The following is a 16,980-nucleotide window of genomic DNA, read 5'->3' on the forward strand; positions in this document are numbered from 1 at the left end:
TCTCAACTTTTTGGGACTGAGGTTTTATTACTTGTTTTCAACTTATTAAAATGATGGTGCTGGATTGTGGCGAAAATGTCTCTAATAAGGATACACCACCTCGAAAACTTGCCCCAGAAATCCTCTTGTCTGTTCAGACCTCAGTTTGTTCCTACCATAAGTCTACGTTCCCATCCATATTTAGCCCAAAAATTCTCATTGTTGTCGCCAGACATTCCCGGTACAAGATCACACCTGGCCTTGTGAGACTACCTATACGTTATGTGAAGTATTATTATGAGTATTATAAATAAATAAACCCCAGTTAGGCTATTAACAAGATACTATTAAAGTAATTGACAGGAATAATGTTTTATTACTAATCCTTTATCATTAGTTAACAGTGTTTGTGCCTGCTATTGTAAACTATCCTACAGAGTTCACATGTAAATACATTCAGAATCATTTAAAAGCAAACACTATATAAATCACATGAACCAGTAACAGGAAACAAGTAAATAACAAATGAACAAATAACATTATACATGTTATATAATACACAATCAGACAAACGTTAACTAATCAATGTTTTACAAACTAGCTGCCTAGATTACATCACTGTTACATAAAAGCTTGTTTATGATAACGACCACAGACAGTCTTCACAGGAGCTCTGACTAATGCTGTTAGCTAGCAGCTAATACGTGTAGGCAACATGGTTGTAGTTTTTTGCAATGGGTATTTATTTTACAACATCAGATAATGAATTAATATGTGCCAAATGTGGATAAAAATACATTTATCAGGCAGATTTATTTCACCCCTTGCACACAGCTAGGATGCAGCTCTGCTCATACTGACATCTTTCTAAACAAAGCAGTGAATGCTGCAGCCCAGATGAACCACTCAGATCAAATGAATGAATTATCAAGCAAATCCACAGAGATATTAGAATCATACAGCGTCATTTGCAGACATCGGTGGACAGCATAGTGTAAAGACCAATAGGACAAATTAGCGTTATGTCACAGCAGCAAAGCACCTACTTCCGGGTTGCTAACACAGGTAGCGCTGCACGGCTACAACATGATTATGTAATTTCACATTTTTGTGTGGTTAATTTTGTCATATAATATATAACACCACATATATAGGATAGTTTTTTAGTCATAAAGATAACGGCAAAATGAAAATAAAGTAATAAATGTTAAAGTAATGCAGACATTTTGAAAAATGAGTGGAATTCCCCTTTACTCTATGTGTGAATTGCCACTCGATTCATTTTGCGTAGTTGTTGGCTAATTTAACAATATTCCTCAGTGCCATGAGGATGAGAACATCAACATTGGCATCTTCATTGACCTCTGCATGATAGTTCTTCACAGGGTGGATGTTGTCCGACAAGATGGTCAGTTTATCACTGCAGTCCTCTACCTGAACAAATAAAGTAAACATGTGAGTCATCTTCCTCTCCTCCCCAGCCTTTCTGTGCAACAGGGAGGTAGATCAGTGAGAACGCCTTGGTCTCTCACTCTGATGGCATGAATGGAAACAATTTTTCAAAATCAAATGCAAATTTGAAAAGGCTAATTAAATGATAGATTTACAATTGCATTTTCCATGTGAGTCTGTGACGTGTCAAACAGAATCAGACGCTTGCAGATATAAAATAGAAAGGAGGCTTTACTAGTAGAATTGCAGTTCAAGTTCGTGGTGAAAAAACAGGCAGGGGTCAATTCCAGAAAGCAGATGAGAAACAAAACAATAAACATTACACCAGGCAAACAGTCCAAACAGGAGAAGGCCAAAACGTGGTCAAAAACACAAGCAGAGGGTCTAAGTTCAAAATCCCAAAACAGGCTAACAATCCGAAGGGCTGGGCAAAAAGACAAACTCAAAGAACAAAGGCAAAGGTCATACACGATAATCAGATACAGGAATAAACGCTCAGTAGATCATGGAAACGGATGCAATACTTCGCAAGTTTCCTATTCTAAAGCCTGGGCTTAAATACTATGCTATAGTAGTCATAAGATCAAAACACATAATTCAAGGGTAAGCTGTGTATTTGTCTGCATTTCTGTTTATAATGGCTGGAAAATGTTAATATGGAAAAGCAACTCTCTGACTGTGACATATTAAAAATGGAATAATGACCATTAAACAAATCCTGTTTGCAAGTCAAATAGGGTCTCCTGTCAATTCAACACTCTGGGTGGGGAGGGACATAAGAGAAAGTAAGAAATATTTCATGTTTCATTGGCTGTCCAGGTTCTCCAGCCTCTGCCCAAAATCAGTCACAACGTCATTACCACTGGTACTTCGAACAGCCACAAGATGTCCTACCTGGTCCAGAATTACTGCCATATGAAATAGCAGGAATTTTTGACAGATTCATCCTCGGCCTGGTTGGCAAGTGTTAAAATGTCACTAGCAATGGTTGCTATCACTACCTTTGTATTCTAAACAAGCATCTAGCCTTGTACCAGTACTGCTAAAAGTCCCTCTTGACATTCCCCACCTGTACTATTTGATTGACAGGAGTGCTCGCTGATTGTAAAAATGTTCGTAAAATGATCATAAAAAAAACAGATTTATACAGGTTTATTTTGGCAGAGCTGAAACGCAACAGTGAGGATATGCAATTGTAAATAGTGTTTTTATTCTGTTTTTAATATGTCAGAGTCAGACCATTTAAGATAATGTAAAAGAAATGTCAAAAGCACCGTTTTAACTTTTTCCAGCCGTTACACACAGGAATCCAAATGCAAATACGTCTTAAGTTTGAATTTAAATTATGTCTTAAATAATGCACGCTCACATGGGAAATGCAATTGTAAATACACAATTTAAATTGTGACAGTTTTCACAGTTTTTCAAATATGCATTTGATTTTGAAAAAAAATCCAGAAGACGCTGCCACAAGTCTTTTTTCGCAAGGCTGATAGTAAATACTGAACATGTGCTGTGTAACGCCTGTAAAAAAGCTTGTCTAATTTTTTTTGCTAACAAGGCTGTCATTGTTTGTGCTTATTGTCTCAAAAGTCTGGGGTATTATGCCAACAATATAAGAGTTTCAGTTTGAAGCAGATTCAGAGAATGATTAAAAACTACTTTCTCCTACAGGATGAAAAAGTGGTTTTCACCCAAAATGCGAGCCAAATATATCGCACTGCTCAAATGGTAACTACCAGACTGTGGCTGTGTCCATTTGCATGGAAGGTCTTAGTAGATGATCTTCTAAATTCAACCCCCATCAACACAAAGTGTTGGCCAACAATTGGTATTTAGCGCCTCTTTTAGTAAATCTGCCCCATGTGTGTAATGTTGGAAATGGATATATAACATAATTGCATCGTAATGCAATTGAAATTATATTTTGTACTGATAAGTTGTACTGACTCCACACGCCCCCTTCTCGTCTCCAGCCTTTTTATTTTATTTTCAAACATTAGGTTATGAAACGGTACAAATATGTACTTCTTACAACCACTGTTGTACCTTTGAGGGAACATTTACAACGTTTGTACCTTGATGAATGAAAAATGTACCTGCACTGTACCTTTATTCCTATCAGTGCACATAGGTTACCTTCTCTTCGATCTTCTTGCTGTGGTAAACTTTTCTCAAGTCTCGGTTGACCATCTCAGATACTTTATCCACTTTTGTCAACACAATGACTTTTGGTATGCCTGTAAAGACAAGTAGTATAAATGTAAAGAATTCAACAACAGATTAAAGTATGCTTTACAATGAGTTAAAGATCATTCTCAGTCTTAAAATCTCAAATTTTCACACAAAAATAAATAATTGGCCTTTCAATTTCACATATAAATCTTACATCAACCTCAAGGATCAAAGATACTAAATATCCAACTTACTTTTAGAAGCTTTCTCTTGAATTTTCCTTATTTTTTCAATCACATTGGGAGCCGTACTATCAGAAGGAAGAACGTATACCAGACAGTGGACTTTATCACATAGATTTGGGCAGTGATTGTACTTTGGATCATCCTCAGTTATAGGTGATGCGGCATCAAACTAGAACAGAAAAACAAACATTTCCAGATTTTTTTGTGTTTGGTATTTTGGTACTTATTTCCAGATTGAAAAATAAATGAATAGTCATGTATTACATTTTTTAAAATATTTATGAAGACATACAAAAGTATACATGAGCAACACAAGTTGATAAAAGACAGAATGGCTCAGGAAATGGACCTTATGTTCTTTTAGAATATAATAGATTGTATTCAATTGATGTCACACTTGGCAGCATCCCCATATTGTGAGAATAAACACTATCAAAATGTACTCTCCTCAGTCTGTCTCAGGCTGACAGTTAAGAATGTGTTGAGAGTTATTTATTACTGATAATTGTCAGTGACTGATGATTGACTTTGGTGATCTATATTTTTATGTCTAGAGCACTTGTGTTTTAGCTCGATTATGAATGCCAATAATGCTGCAGTGTTAGCTGGGCTCACATAAGCTAACATCAAGCTAACACTGATTAACCCCAACTAACACAGATACAGAGCTATTAATTACTTCTGTGATCATTTACATTTTTTTTTTTACATTCATGGAATTTGGCAGATGCACTTATCAAGAACAACTTACAGCTTGATCATTTTACACAGGTAGGCGAAGGTAGTTTTAGGAGTCTTGCCCAAGGACTCTTATCGGTATAGTATATGGTACTTACTCAGGTGAAGGGACAGATTTAGACCAAATAATTATTTGATTTTAACGATTTGGATTCTTATAGTGCCTGTGATGTGTAAGTTGATGCAGTGCTGACTATAATCCATAATGGGGACCCACTGATAATTTATCAGTTTGGTACAGATCAACACCTTTGCTGTCATAGCCGGCACTGACTGCTCATATACATTGCACTGCCAGAATGTCCACAATATAGCAGCTTTTTCCAGGTTTTGTGAAGACTATCTACATCACATTTATGTTTTTTCTTTGACAAAATGAAGATTTTGCTTTAATGAATTAAATATTAATTAACTGTAGTTTTCAGAACCATAATTAAAATAGTCTTAAGTGATATATTAATCAAGGAATATGAACAGGTAATAATTATCGGAATTCAAAGTGACCAAATGTGGTAGTAAACAATCATATTTCATGAATTGCATACACTGGGACAGTGTAATTTTACAGAAAATTAAAATACAATTTACAATAACAGAATATTTTGTATTTATTGTATTTTGCTGAAAGTCTGGGCGCTAATGTCCATCTTTAACAGTGTATAACATGGAAAAGTTATTTGTAAACAAGAAAATGACATTGTAAACAACAAATAAGTAAGTTCTACTTTGGTTATGGTCTAGCAAATGCATTAATAAAGATCTTTTAAACAGAGGTAGTTCTTTTTCAGCTGTTATAGAAGTGTGTAATAAAACATGGCTAGATAAGGGGTTAAGTATTAAGTAATAAGTAAGTAATTCTTAAGTGTGTAATAAAACTTTGGGCCTGCCAGAAGGCCCTGGCCATCTAAGGGGTTTATAACAGTTAGTTATTGATTATTAAGAATGAATAAGTTCCACTTTAGTTTTGGTCTCACATATTCATAAGTAAATATCTTTTAAATGTATTTTACCATTTGCACAATGCTTGTAACACTGTTATTGGTGAACATTTCGCTGTTGTCAGAAGAAAACTTTGTATCCCCAAAATGGTAACTTTACAGGAGAAGGAAAAAACATACTTTACTTTTGATGTAAGTCAATGGAACCAGAATTTTTTCGAAGTCATTTTGGGTCATTTCTTTTGATCCATTCATCATGAAATTTAAATATGATGTAAAGAGTAATAGCCATTTTCAAACTGTGTCAAAATCTGAAAAATGACAAAAATGGAGATGCAAGATTTTCTTCCAACAGCAGTGATTTGTAAGCTCCTCCCTTAATAATCTCACTGTCAGGCAAGGACAGGTGTATGGACTGTTTTTGCACCAACATTTTGAACTTTATTCAAACTGGTAAAAAAAATTATCCACCAATTAAGCAAACAAACGTTCATGCCCAAAGTTTGGCAAATTGTGATTTGCCATTTCAGGCTTTTTTGTAATTCAGTAAGCCAGAATATGCACAATATGACTGTGAGTGATCATGGTCACAACTCACAGTAAACTCATGTTTAACCACATTGGATATGATACTTCCTGTCTTGAAAAACCGCTCACTGTATCCCACTTTGCCATAGAGCAATACCTGCTTAAGGTCAGTAAAACCAGCAAAACGTCACCTCCTCAGTTTGTTGTCATTTGAGATCAGTAATACTTCACTGGGCAAGAGTGTGGACTTACTTTGTAGCCTTCTAAAATACGTCCCTCTAAAACTTTGATGATGTCTTCAGTGTGTATCCCTCCTTTGCTCGGGTCAAGCACGATGATGTCACTGAAAACAAAAGGATAATGTCCACCTCCACGCTTCTTCAGCTTGTACGATTTGATCTAGAAACAGATTCAAACATACTGTATTCAAACATAGTGGCAGTGTGAAGTGAGGAGATTATTACAATGAAGCACCTACTTCCATTTAAGACTGGTGGTAAATACTTACTGTGTGCTGTTTAACACCTTAGAAAAAAACTTTTTTTTTTGGTGCCAACTTGGCTGCTATTGTTTGTACTCTGACAGAAAGTAGAGTTTTTCCAAATGTATTTATTTTTGATGGAAAAAACAAGATGTTTTAATGCTGAACATGCCACATTGTTCATAATTTGATGAAGGCTAAAAAACCCAAACAAAATACTTTTCCAAAACAATGTTAATGTTAACTGCTTTTTTTTAAAACTCTGGGTTAATTTTACAATGCTACCAAAAGCAGACTTTGCCTAAATAGTGAACTCTTCAGAACGATTGGCTGTGCTTAAATAAAGCTACTCTTTACTTTGTTATTCTTGTGCACTGTGACTCATGTGCGCTGTGGTTTATATGTGCATATGGAAGAAATGTCCCAACTATTCTTTGATGCATTACATGCAGCCCTAGAGGTCATGCTGAAAATCATATGATTCCCAGGCTCCCAACTGGTGCAACCATCTAAGCCATGAGTTTGATCCTTGGTGGGCTGTAGCATCACCAAGGATCAAATTCAAGGCTTAGATGGTTGCGGGAGTGATCTGTGGCCAGGAGTCCAAAAGAGCACAACTGGCCTTGCTCTCTGGGTGGATAGGATGCCCCTCCGTCTCCCCCCATCACTTAGCACCATGCTCGTCAGCACTGGAGTCTGTAAACTGGAGGTTAGTGTCCTCCTCCAAGCATGTTCAGCTGTCCAGTGACATTGTTTTAGTGGCAGTTCGATAAGATGCTTCACAGGTCTCCTAGTGCTGGTGATATCATGTGATTGGGGGAGTCCTAACTAGCGGGTATATTTGGACAAGTCTGAATTGGGGAGCAAATTGTGGAAAAAAAAAAAAAATCAATCATATGATTCCCAAACAGCACTAAAGATAGCAATTAAATAGAGATTTTACACTATCACATGGTCTCCAAATGCACTCTGTACAGAGCTCAATTCAGCTGACTCCACCAGCCATTCTTTCAAAATAGAAAAGCAGAAAAACAATTACTTAATATCCTCAAATTTCTGATGAAATAATATCTTATTCATGTAATTATGTACTTTCTCTGCAAGTATTAATTCTTTCAAGTTGGTCATTATTCTATTATTTTCAAAGTTTGAGAAAAAAGTGATTATTTTGACCTAATAGGCCTGAAGTAATGGTATAACTTTGGACCAAAGAAGGTTTTTGTCCTATCTGGTGGACACAGACTTTCAGACAAAAAGCATGTGAGTCAGTATGGGTGAATATATTAAGTGGCTGGTATAGAAAATTTGGTCCCACTTTATATTAAGTGTCTCTAATAACTGTGTAGTTACATGTGAACAACATATGCAACAACAATATAACTACTAATGATTTGCAGAAGTATACCTTATGTAATTACATGTGTATCAACTTTAGTTTTGCCTTATGTTATTACACAAGTGTATCTTAATAGTTGTAACAGCCTATTCTCTCTCATGTAATTACACAAGGGTACACAAGACTAGAACGGCATTTTTTTAGAAGTTTTTTATTTTCAGGTAGTAAAAGAAAGTATCTAATAATGTACATTAAGACATTACTTACACTGTATCTGCCAGCTTTCCTAATATTTAGCTAGCATGTATGTCGCTAGTGCTGAGACACTGTAACCAGTTTCAGCTTTAAACCATTCTGTAATGTGACAGAACAGCAGACATCCCCTTATCTTAAAATATAACTAAATTATTAATGTCAGTTGCATTTCCCCAAATGCAATGTCTATATTACCACTCATTTATTACACAGTACCTACATAATAACTACACAGAAACTGTCCACTTATTTAAAAGCTTTAACACTACACTATAGAAAGGTTTGGTCCCACTTGATATTAATTGTCTCTAATAACTGTGTAGTTACATGTGAACAACATATGCAACAACAATGTAATTACTAATGATTTAGTCACTGTTACTGATGGATTAAAGAAGTACACCTTATGTAATTACACATGTGTATCAACTTCTGTTGTTATATAGGTACAATGCAATTACAGAGTGGTAATTATAGAATGGTAATTAATGTGATGTAATTAGGTTACCTTGTTACAACACAGTTATTCCACAGTAATTATGTAAAACAGAAATATAATATGTAAAAAAAGACTTCTGATCTGTAGTGTATCAAAAAGAATATATTAATTACATGAGGCAAAACTGAATTATTACACTTGTGTAATTACACAGGCTGTTGTTCTGTAATCCATCTGTAACACTGCTTAAATCATTAGTATGTCTAATAGTCTCATTTATTAAATCTGCCCCATATGTCTGAAACTGATTAAGTGGGATTACATGTCCTAATAGACAAAAACAATGAGTGCATACCTGATGAAAAATTATTATAATTAATTTGAACTTTCAAAATTAGTGGATCATCTTTGTTAGATCTGTTGGTGAAAGAATTTTACGAGTATGGAATTTGTAAAACTTGCAAAACAGGTGAAGCTCTGAAAACTATTTACTTACTGAAAGAGTGGAGCTTTCTCCGGCTCCTGCTGAGCTTTCCAGAGAACTACTGGCATTACAGCCTAAGAGGGCCCTCTGAACAGAGTTTATGAAGCATGACTTCCCTGCCCCAGCTGGTCCATACAGCAGTATCCTAAGGGGCTCCACACTTGGCTTTAAAACGTTCAAGTGTTTCAATATCTCCTGTTTAGTACTGAGACAGACAGAGGATTAGCGTCAGAAAGACACACACAAAGGAAAGCGAGTAAACATATTTAAATTTAAATACATAAGCTTAGATTAAGTGAGTCTTTTTTACTCCCACAGTGGGGAAATTTTACCTCTGCAATTTAACTTCTCGCTACATTAAAAAAAAAAACTCTTCTGAGAAATATGGAGTGAGTTTACAGAGAAATCCTTAATATAGTGGAGCTTCTCATAGCTGTTTTCTTTAATTTTATGAAAAATCACATGAGTGCAAAGACTGAACACACTGCCAAACAAATTAAGACGCTGCCGACATAGTATGTCAGTATGTTTACTGTTTAATATTGCTGTTATGTTATGTAATTTTTTCTTTTAGAAGATAAAGGCGTGTTCGAAATTCTTTATTAGTCTGAATTTTTTTATTAGTCCACTGCTACCTGCTGCCTTCCATCATGGTTTGTAACTATGTTCGGATAAAATCTGAAAAATATCAGTAGAAACATGACCTTATTCTATTCATATTTGAATGATTCAAGTAAGTGTACAAGCTTCACTGTATTTTTCCCATGAATTTTTTATTCCCATGAATTTTTTATTCAATATTTCAACATATGCACAAAAAATACATTGCTGAAGCAGGTATGACTATCAAGCATAAAGGTGTTGCTGAGGATTTTACACGTCACTGCTGTTCAGTGTGGTCCACCACCCAAGAGTGGCTCTGTGGTCAGAAAACTATTACTGAAGGGCTAGAAAATGACTAACACAAATTGTGCATGGCAGTACATTGGCTGTTTCTGGACACGTAAGTGCAAAGTGGTCAGTGAGTGTTTTTTAATAAATGTACTAAACGTTGTACAGACGTTATTTCATCTAGTAGGCATACATGTTCTTACCTCCAATTTACTGACCTCCAAGGACATTTTAGTTCTGAGTAATGAATGAAATTCAACAGTGTTAGCAGAAAAAATGAAATTATAAGTTAGAAACACGTGCATCATAAATTCTTAAAGCAATCTTTTTTTCTAACCAAAGACAATCATATCAGCTATGTAGAATACGATATTAGTGCTATGATACAGGGCTTAGTGCTGTTATATTAGTGCTATGAAACAGCACTGAGTGCTATGATATTAGTGCTACGATACAGGGCTTAGTGCTATGATATTAGTGCTATGATACAGGGCTTAGTGCTGTTATATTAGTGCTATTAAATAGCATTTAGTGCTATATTAGTGCTATGATACAGGGCTTAGTGCTATATTAGTGCTATGATACTGAGTTTAGTGCTATGATATTATGCTGTGATACAGGGTTTAGTGCTATGATATTAGTGCTATGAAGCAGCGCTTAGTGCTATATTAGTGCTATGATACAGGGCTCAGTGCTATGATATTAGTTCTATGATACAGGGCTTAATGCAATATTAGTGCAATGATACATGACTTAGTGCTATGAAACAGAATGTGGCACAATGTGATTGGTCTACTTGAGGTTCATTACAATTAAATAATCATGTTTTGCATAAATATACATAATGAGGCTAATGATGTATGAACACTGTACGAATAGGTGAGACTTACCTGGTGAAGGTGCAGGAGTAACAGGAGGTGATTTTGATGAATTTCCTCCCATTTTTGTCTCTGTAAAATAGAAACAACATGTAAGCAAACACGGGTCCATTCTGTTTGAGATTAGACTGAGCAGGGATCGTTGGCATCCTCGTTTTCAGTTTAAAAGCTGATATTGGACTGTTGATCAACACTCTGTTTTGTCAAGATATTTATAAGCCATAATCTGTTAGTGTAGTGACAGTTAACTAGTAATTTGACAGTTAACTAGTAATTTTATTGAGTAACTACACTCAATAAAGTAAATGAATATTTCATATAAATGTATTGAAAATGTCTTAAAGGTAAGTAATAGAGATTTTTTTTTTGTTACAGTTCTTCAATGATCAGGACCCTCACAGGACCACCACGGAGCAGGTATTATTTGGTCCTGGGCCATTCTCAGCACTGCAGTGACATCGACGTTGTGGTGGTGTTGGTGTGTGTTGTGCTGGTACGAGTGGATCAGACACAGCAGTGCTGCTGGAGTGCTGCTGTGTCCACTCACTGTCCACTCTATTAGACACGCCTACCTTTTTTGGTCCACCTTGTAGATCTAAAGTCAGAGACGACAGCTCATCTGCTGCTGCACAGTTTGTGTTGGTCATCCTCTAGTCCTTCATCAGTGGTCAGAGGACGCTGCCCACAGGGCGCTGTTGGCTGGATATTTTTGGTTGGCGGACTATTCTCAGTCCAGCAGTGAAACTGAGGTGTTTAAAAACTCCAGCAGCACTGCTGTGTCTGATCCACTCAGACCAGCACAACACACACAAACACACCACAACCACGTCAGTGTCACTGCAGTGCTGAGACTGATCCAAAAAATGATATAAAAGTGTTCCCTGGTCTAAATAGGAAACATTTTCATCCCAAATGTTGAGAGAATTTTCAAACCCAGACTCTTGAGCAGCTAAAGTATATCAAGTAAAAAATCTTTCACAACTACAACATTCGGTGCCCACAGCTCCCAAACAATAACTGAATGTTGTTAAAAGGAAAGGTGATGTAACTCAGTGGTAAACAAGCCCCATTCCAACTTTATTAGAACTTAAAAAATTATAATTAGCATATATACCTGTCTGTTTTTATTTACATTTGACCTACTGTCCCAACTTTTTGGAGTTGGGTCTTTAAAAATAAATAAAACATCATCAAGATATTATTATTAACAAGACAAGTGATTTCAGACTTTTGGAAACTACTATACAGTTTAAAGATCAATGTAATAAAAGGCTGCAATCTGTTTGCCTATTTATCTTAATTCCAACAGAAGGACTTGAAGAAGAATAAGCAATTTAAAAATAAGCAATTCAAAGACAAATACAATCTCAAAACACTAAGATCATCCCAGTTCCAACTGACTACTTGATGTTAGCTCAGGTTTGGGATTGTACATGGGAAAATGTCCAGTTAATGAGGAAAGAGTAAAGACAATTTTATGAAGTATAATTTTAGATTTTCAAGTCGCATCAAAAGAAACTGTTAAATCCCGCAGGGAATTAAAATAGTAATATGATTATTTTTTTAAATAGACCTACTTTATATTCAGGCACTGCAGTTTGGAGCTTATCTTTAAGCAGCCAAAAAAGCCTGAAAGCTTCTGTTCCTTTTGTTCAAAAGATTTTGCTTTTTTGGTTTTTGTAAATTTTATCCTGTGTCCTTTTCCTCCATCCAGTAAGTTCCCTTTCCATCAGTCCTCTACAATTTTCTTACCTTAGTAGACAGTGGTATTAGCTGTTTCCAGAGACCTAAGTGATCATGATGTGAATGTCTGTGGTGAGCAGTTTATATGCTGTAAAAGTGAAAGTAGGGCAGAGTGAATCAGCTTTCATGGATGAAAGGAATTCTTTCCCGACTGAAGTACATTCTCTTCACAACAGTTGGCCAGATTTACAATTCTGTCCGGAAGGTAGCCGTCTCTGTGTCACAGTCCAAAAAGAAAAAAAAAAAAAAAAAACAGTCCATACGGGTCTAAAAAAACATCTATTGAACAGAAGAGACAATGATAATCTTGTACCAGAAAGATGGGAAGAGTATAATGTGGAGAAGAGAAGGAACTGCTCATGATCCAAAACATGCCATCTCATCTGTATGCATGGTGAGGCAGTGTTATGTTGTGGGCATGTTTGGCTGCCAATGGAACTGGTTCCCTTGGATTTTTTGATGTGACTTCTGACAAAAGCAGCAGGAAGTACATAGGACTACACATGCAGAGAAAGACAAATAGACCGGGTCGTAACAATAGCTTATTGTAAAAAATAAAACAAGCAGTGTCTCACATCCTGTTTTCAACTTTTTGGGAGAAATGCTTTGTGCCAGAGATGTGTTATTTGATGTGATAAAAATTGCAATTAAAGTAAAGGTGATGTAACACAATGATAAACATGGCCCTGTTGCTACTTTTTGTGTGTGTTGGAGGTATCATATTAAAATTGTGTTTATATTTACTCAATATAATAGTTGGTCAATGAAAAACATTGGAAAACATATTTTCTTTGTACTTTTGTCAGTTCAGTAAACATTCAAGAGAATGAACATACATGCTGCCTTCTAGATGCTGTCTTTTTCAGGGACCTTCATGCTTAAACCAAAAAACATTCTGCATGTGTTACAACAGCATGGCTGTGTAGACAGTGTGGTGCAAGACTGGCCTGCCTCTCGCCTATTGAAAATGTGTGGTTCTTACATAGTTGCACAGCTGAAGACTTCTACAAATAAAGAAGGGTACAAAATTCTGCTCCAAACCCGGATGATTTTGTGTCCTCAAATGAACTTATAAGTGCTGGTAAAAGAACAGGTAACGTTAAACAGTGGTAAAAATACTCCTGTCTCAACTTTTTTGAACATATTGCAGGCATCATATTTGGAATGAGCATACATGTACTATTTCAAAAATTGTCTTTGCATTACTTGTTTTAGGACAACTGAATTTTTGGTACTGGATTGTGGTAAAATGCTGTTTCTAAATTATGATTTTTTGAAGAAAAAATGCTGTTAAGCACTACCTAGCTCTATGTGAAAAAGTTATGGCCCCCTTATCCACTAAATCAACCAGACAACCACATTCATTTGACCATTGGGTTCAATTTCACTAGCCACACCCAGACATGATTACTGCCAGACCTGTTGAATCTAAACATCAGTTAAATAGTACCTGTCTGGCAATGTGAAGCAGGCTAGAACATCTCAAAAAGAAGAAGCTAAGGATGCCAAATTGTAAAGACATTCAAAAATAGATGCCAAACAAAGTCATTGAAATCTATCAATTTGGAAAGGGTTACAAAGTCATTGCTAAGGCTCTGGGACTGAGAGCCACAGTGAGAGCCAATATCCACACATGGAGAAAAATTGAGCAGTGGTGAGCCTTCCCAGTAGTGGCTGGCCTACCAAAATTTCACCAAGAGCACAATGATGACTTATCCAGGAGGCCACAATAGAACCCAGACCAACATCTAAAGAACTGCAGGCCACACTAGCCTCAGTTAAGGTAATTTTACATGATTTCACAATAAGAAAGACACTGAGCAAAAGTGGCATCCATGGGAGAGTTGGAAGGTGCAAACAACGGCTGACGAGAAAGAACACAAAAGCTCATCTTACATTTGCCAAAAAACTTCTAGATGACCCCCAAGAGGACTGATGAGTCAATGGTGGAAGACATGGGTCCTGTTACATCTGGTATAAAACTGACACCACATTCCACCATAAGATCATCACACCAACAGTCAAACACGGTGGTGGTAGTGTGATGGTCTGGGGCTGCTTGACCTCGACAATTTGTCATTATTGATGGAACTATGGAATTCTGCTCTCTATCAGAAAATCCTAAAGGAGAATGTCCGTCCATCAGTTTGTAACATTAAGCTCAGTAGTGCAGTAGGGTTATGCAGCAGGACAGTGATCCTGTCAAACCCCTCCAATGTAGCCAAATTAAAACAATTCTCCAAAAAAGAGTGGGCCAAAATTCCTCCACAGTGATGTAAAAGACTCGTTGCAATGTATCGCAAGTGTTTGATTGCAATTGTTACTACCAAAAGGGTTCACAGCCAGTTATTAGGTTTAGGGGTGCAATTACTCTTTCACATGGGTGATATTTAACCCGGAGACTGCAATTTGCGGGCAAAACGATAGGTCATTTCTAGTCTTCATAACTTCAGAATAGTTTAAGATACAAAAATGGTCCACATATCAGGGCATTCAGTAGACCTGCCCCAAACTAGCAAGCATGACGTCATCAAGCTGTGATGCCTATCTGTGAGTAATTCAACTCGGAAAATCGCCTAATTGCCTGTTATTGCTCTGCTGTTTGGCCTTCATATTCCAACAAAGGGTTAAAACAGCGACAGGATTCACACATCAGATCACTCATCATACCCTGCCCTCTAGAGTGTAGAATCTAGAGTGATTTTATCCACCTGCAACCATCTATCAGCCAGCAATCCAGCTCCAAAATCACCCAAAACCCGACTCGCTACTGTTCTATTACATCTCTGCTTTTAGACTTCATATTATAAACGAAGTGCTTTCAGTTTACATTGATTCAAAATATCTGATATTAAATATGCAACTCAATTTGTAAAAATAAAGTCTGTCTTGCTGTGTATCAGAGTTTTAGCTCTGAGCCTGAATCCAAGAGGACAGAAAATCAATAAAAAAAAAACATGTCCGCCTTATGCTAATTGTTTATAGCATTAATCAGTACCAAAATTATTGCACTTTCAGCTCACAGAAACTTTTGGCTAACAATTACTGAAAAGACAACTATTACTGCACTTGTTTTCAAGATGTCTATAATTAAAAAAAGTACTAATTTAAGCAGGCGCTAAGTACATTTTTGATCAGAAATGAGCCAAATTCATAAAGATATCAAATTTCTGTTAGCATTTACATGTCAAACAATGGGATATCTGAGTAGCCTGGGGTCTCCTGAAAGTAACAACATATGGCATGTGTAACATTCATGTGTAAATACTTTATAATTGCAATTGTAATTGTAATTGACCCAAATAGGTTAATGAGACGAAAATGAAGACAAATTTATATATCAATAATTTTACATTAGTGTCATGTAATATCATGATTACCTGTTTAATGTTGCAAATAATTATTATTAGTTAATAAACCTACTTTCTATTCAGGCACTGTGCCTGAGCTTTTGAGCTTACCTTTTAGCAGCAGAAAGACAAGACATCAGGAAAATGTTTTTTTTCTGCCTGAAAGCATCTGTTTCCTTGTTTTTTTTGGTAAGTTAGAAGGTACCAAAACATCTCCTTCTCCACCCGTGTCCTTTTTTATGCTTCTAGTAAGTTTCCTTTCCTTCAGTGGTCAGAAATCTCCTTACCTCAGTAGACAGGGGTATTAGCTGTTTCCAGAAGCCTCAGTGAGGGTGTGGTTGCTGCAGCTCTGCTGCAGTGCGTCAGTGGTGAGCAGCTTATATGATTTCCAAAGTGAAACTAAAAGTCTTCCCTGCTATCTCCTTCATTTCTCCTCTTCTGCATGAGAGCCTAGCAGCAGCTCCACTACTACAGCATTTTGAGGTGGAAAAGTGAATATGACCTCAGGTATAATAAGACTTATAGGTATATTTTACATACAAACTGGTTTAATGGTGTAGGACAACCTTACAACCTTTTTCATACTTAGCTCCCTCGTTTGCAGGGGCTCAAAAGTAATTGGACATTTGGGTGCTAAGCTGTTCCATGGCCAGGTGTGTGCTATTTTTTTATTATTTCACTTGCGAGTAAGCAAATAAAAGGTCTAGAGAGTTTGCCATTTTACTGCATGAAAACTGATATTTCTAGAAATTCAATGACCTATTCAATGATATTTGAAGTGTCCCGGACAGAAATTTCTTAATCTCGTGCGTGCAGCTCAGAACACACATTATGTCTGAGATTTCTGGATATAGTACATGGCTGATTATGTGTAAAAGAGGTGTCTGGACATCTCTGGAAGTTTAGATTGAGCTGACAAACTGTACAAAGACTTATACAAAGCTGTGATTTATTAACAGAAAATTAATATTTCATTACGTGTGTGTATGTGCATTACTTTATTCTGATACAACAACACACATACTCTCAAAAAAAGAAAGAATTCATAGAATGAAGTTAATACTGCAC

At 36.3% G+C, this 16,980-nt stretch overlaps 1 protein-coding gene across 3 annotated transcripts; it reads right to left on the reverse strand.

Moving 5' to 3' along the window:
• Positions 1–476: 476 nt before the first annotated feature.
• LOC118801824 (interferon-induced protein 44-like) lies at positions 477–16,250 on the reverse strand. 3 transcript variants are annotated; one of them, XM_036562199.1, is made up of 8 exons: positions 16,200–16,250; positions 10,832–10,891; positions 10,145–10,178; positions 9,063–9,255; positions 6,308–6,454; positions 3,861–4,020; positions 3,571–3,671; positions 477–1,413 (listed from the first exon to the last, which is right to left on the reverse strand). In XM_036562199.1, exons 2-8 carry the CDS (start codon positions 10,881–10,883, stop codon positions 1,258–1,260), a joined length of 843 nt encoding a protein of 280 aa, XP_036418092.1. In that variant the 5' UTR covers positions 10,884–10,891; positions 16,200–16,250; the 3' UTR covers positions 477–1,257. The 3 variants fall into 3 exon arrangements, with proteins under 3 accessions (XP_036418092.1, XP_036418091.1, XP_036418090.1); XM_036562198.1 differs by having other exon boundaries at positions 16,024–16,237; XM_036562197.1 differs by lacking the exon at positions 16,200–16,250 and adding an exon at positions 12,572–12,658.
• Positions 16,251–16,980: the final 730 nt, after the last annotated feature.

Source organism: Colossoma macropomum, unplaced genomic scaffold, assembly GCF_904425465.1.
Source record: "Colossoma macropomum unplaced genomic scaffold, Colossoma_macropomum, whole genome shotgun sequence".
Classification (NCBI taxonomy): Eukaryota; Metazoa; Chordata; class Actinopteri; order Characiformes; family Serrasalmidae; genus Colossoma; species Colossoma macropomum.

Excerpts from the sequence above, each read along its gene's own strand:
- LOC118801824 (XM_036562199.1), bottom strand. The coding sequence starts at position 10,883 with ATGGGAGGAAATTCATCAAAATCACCTCCTGTTACTCCTGCACCTTCA. Across the intron at positions 10,179-10,831 it reads TACTCCTGCACCTTCACCAG|AACTAAAATGTCCTTGGAGG; the intron begins GTAAGTCTCACC and ends TTCATTACTCAG. Across the intron at positions 3,672-3,860 it reads TCAAGAGAAAGCTTCTAAAA|GCATACCAAAAGTCATTGTG; the intron begins GTAAGTTGGATA and ends TTGTCTTTACAG.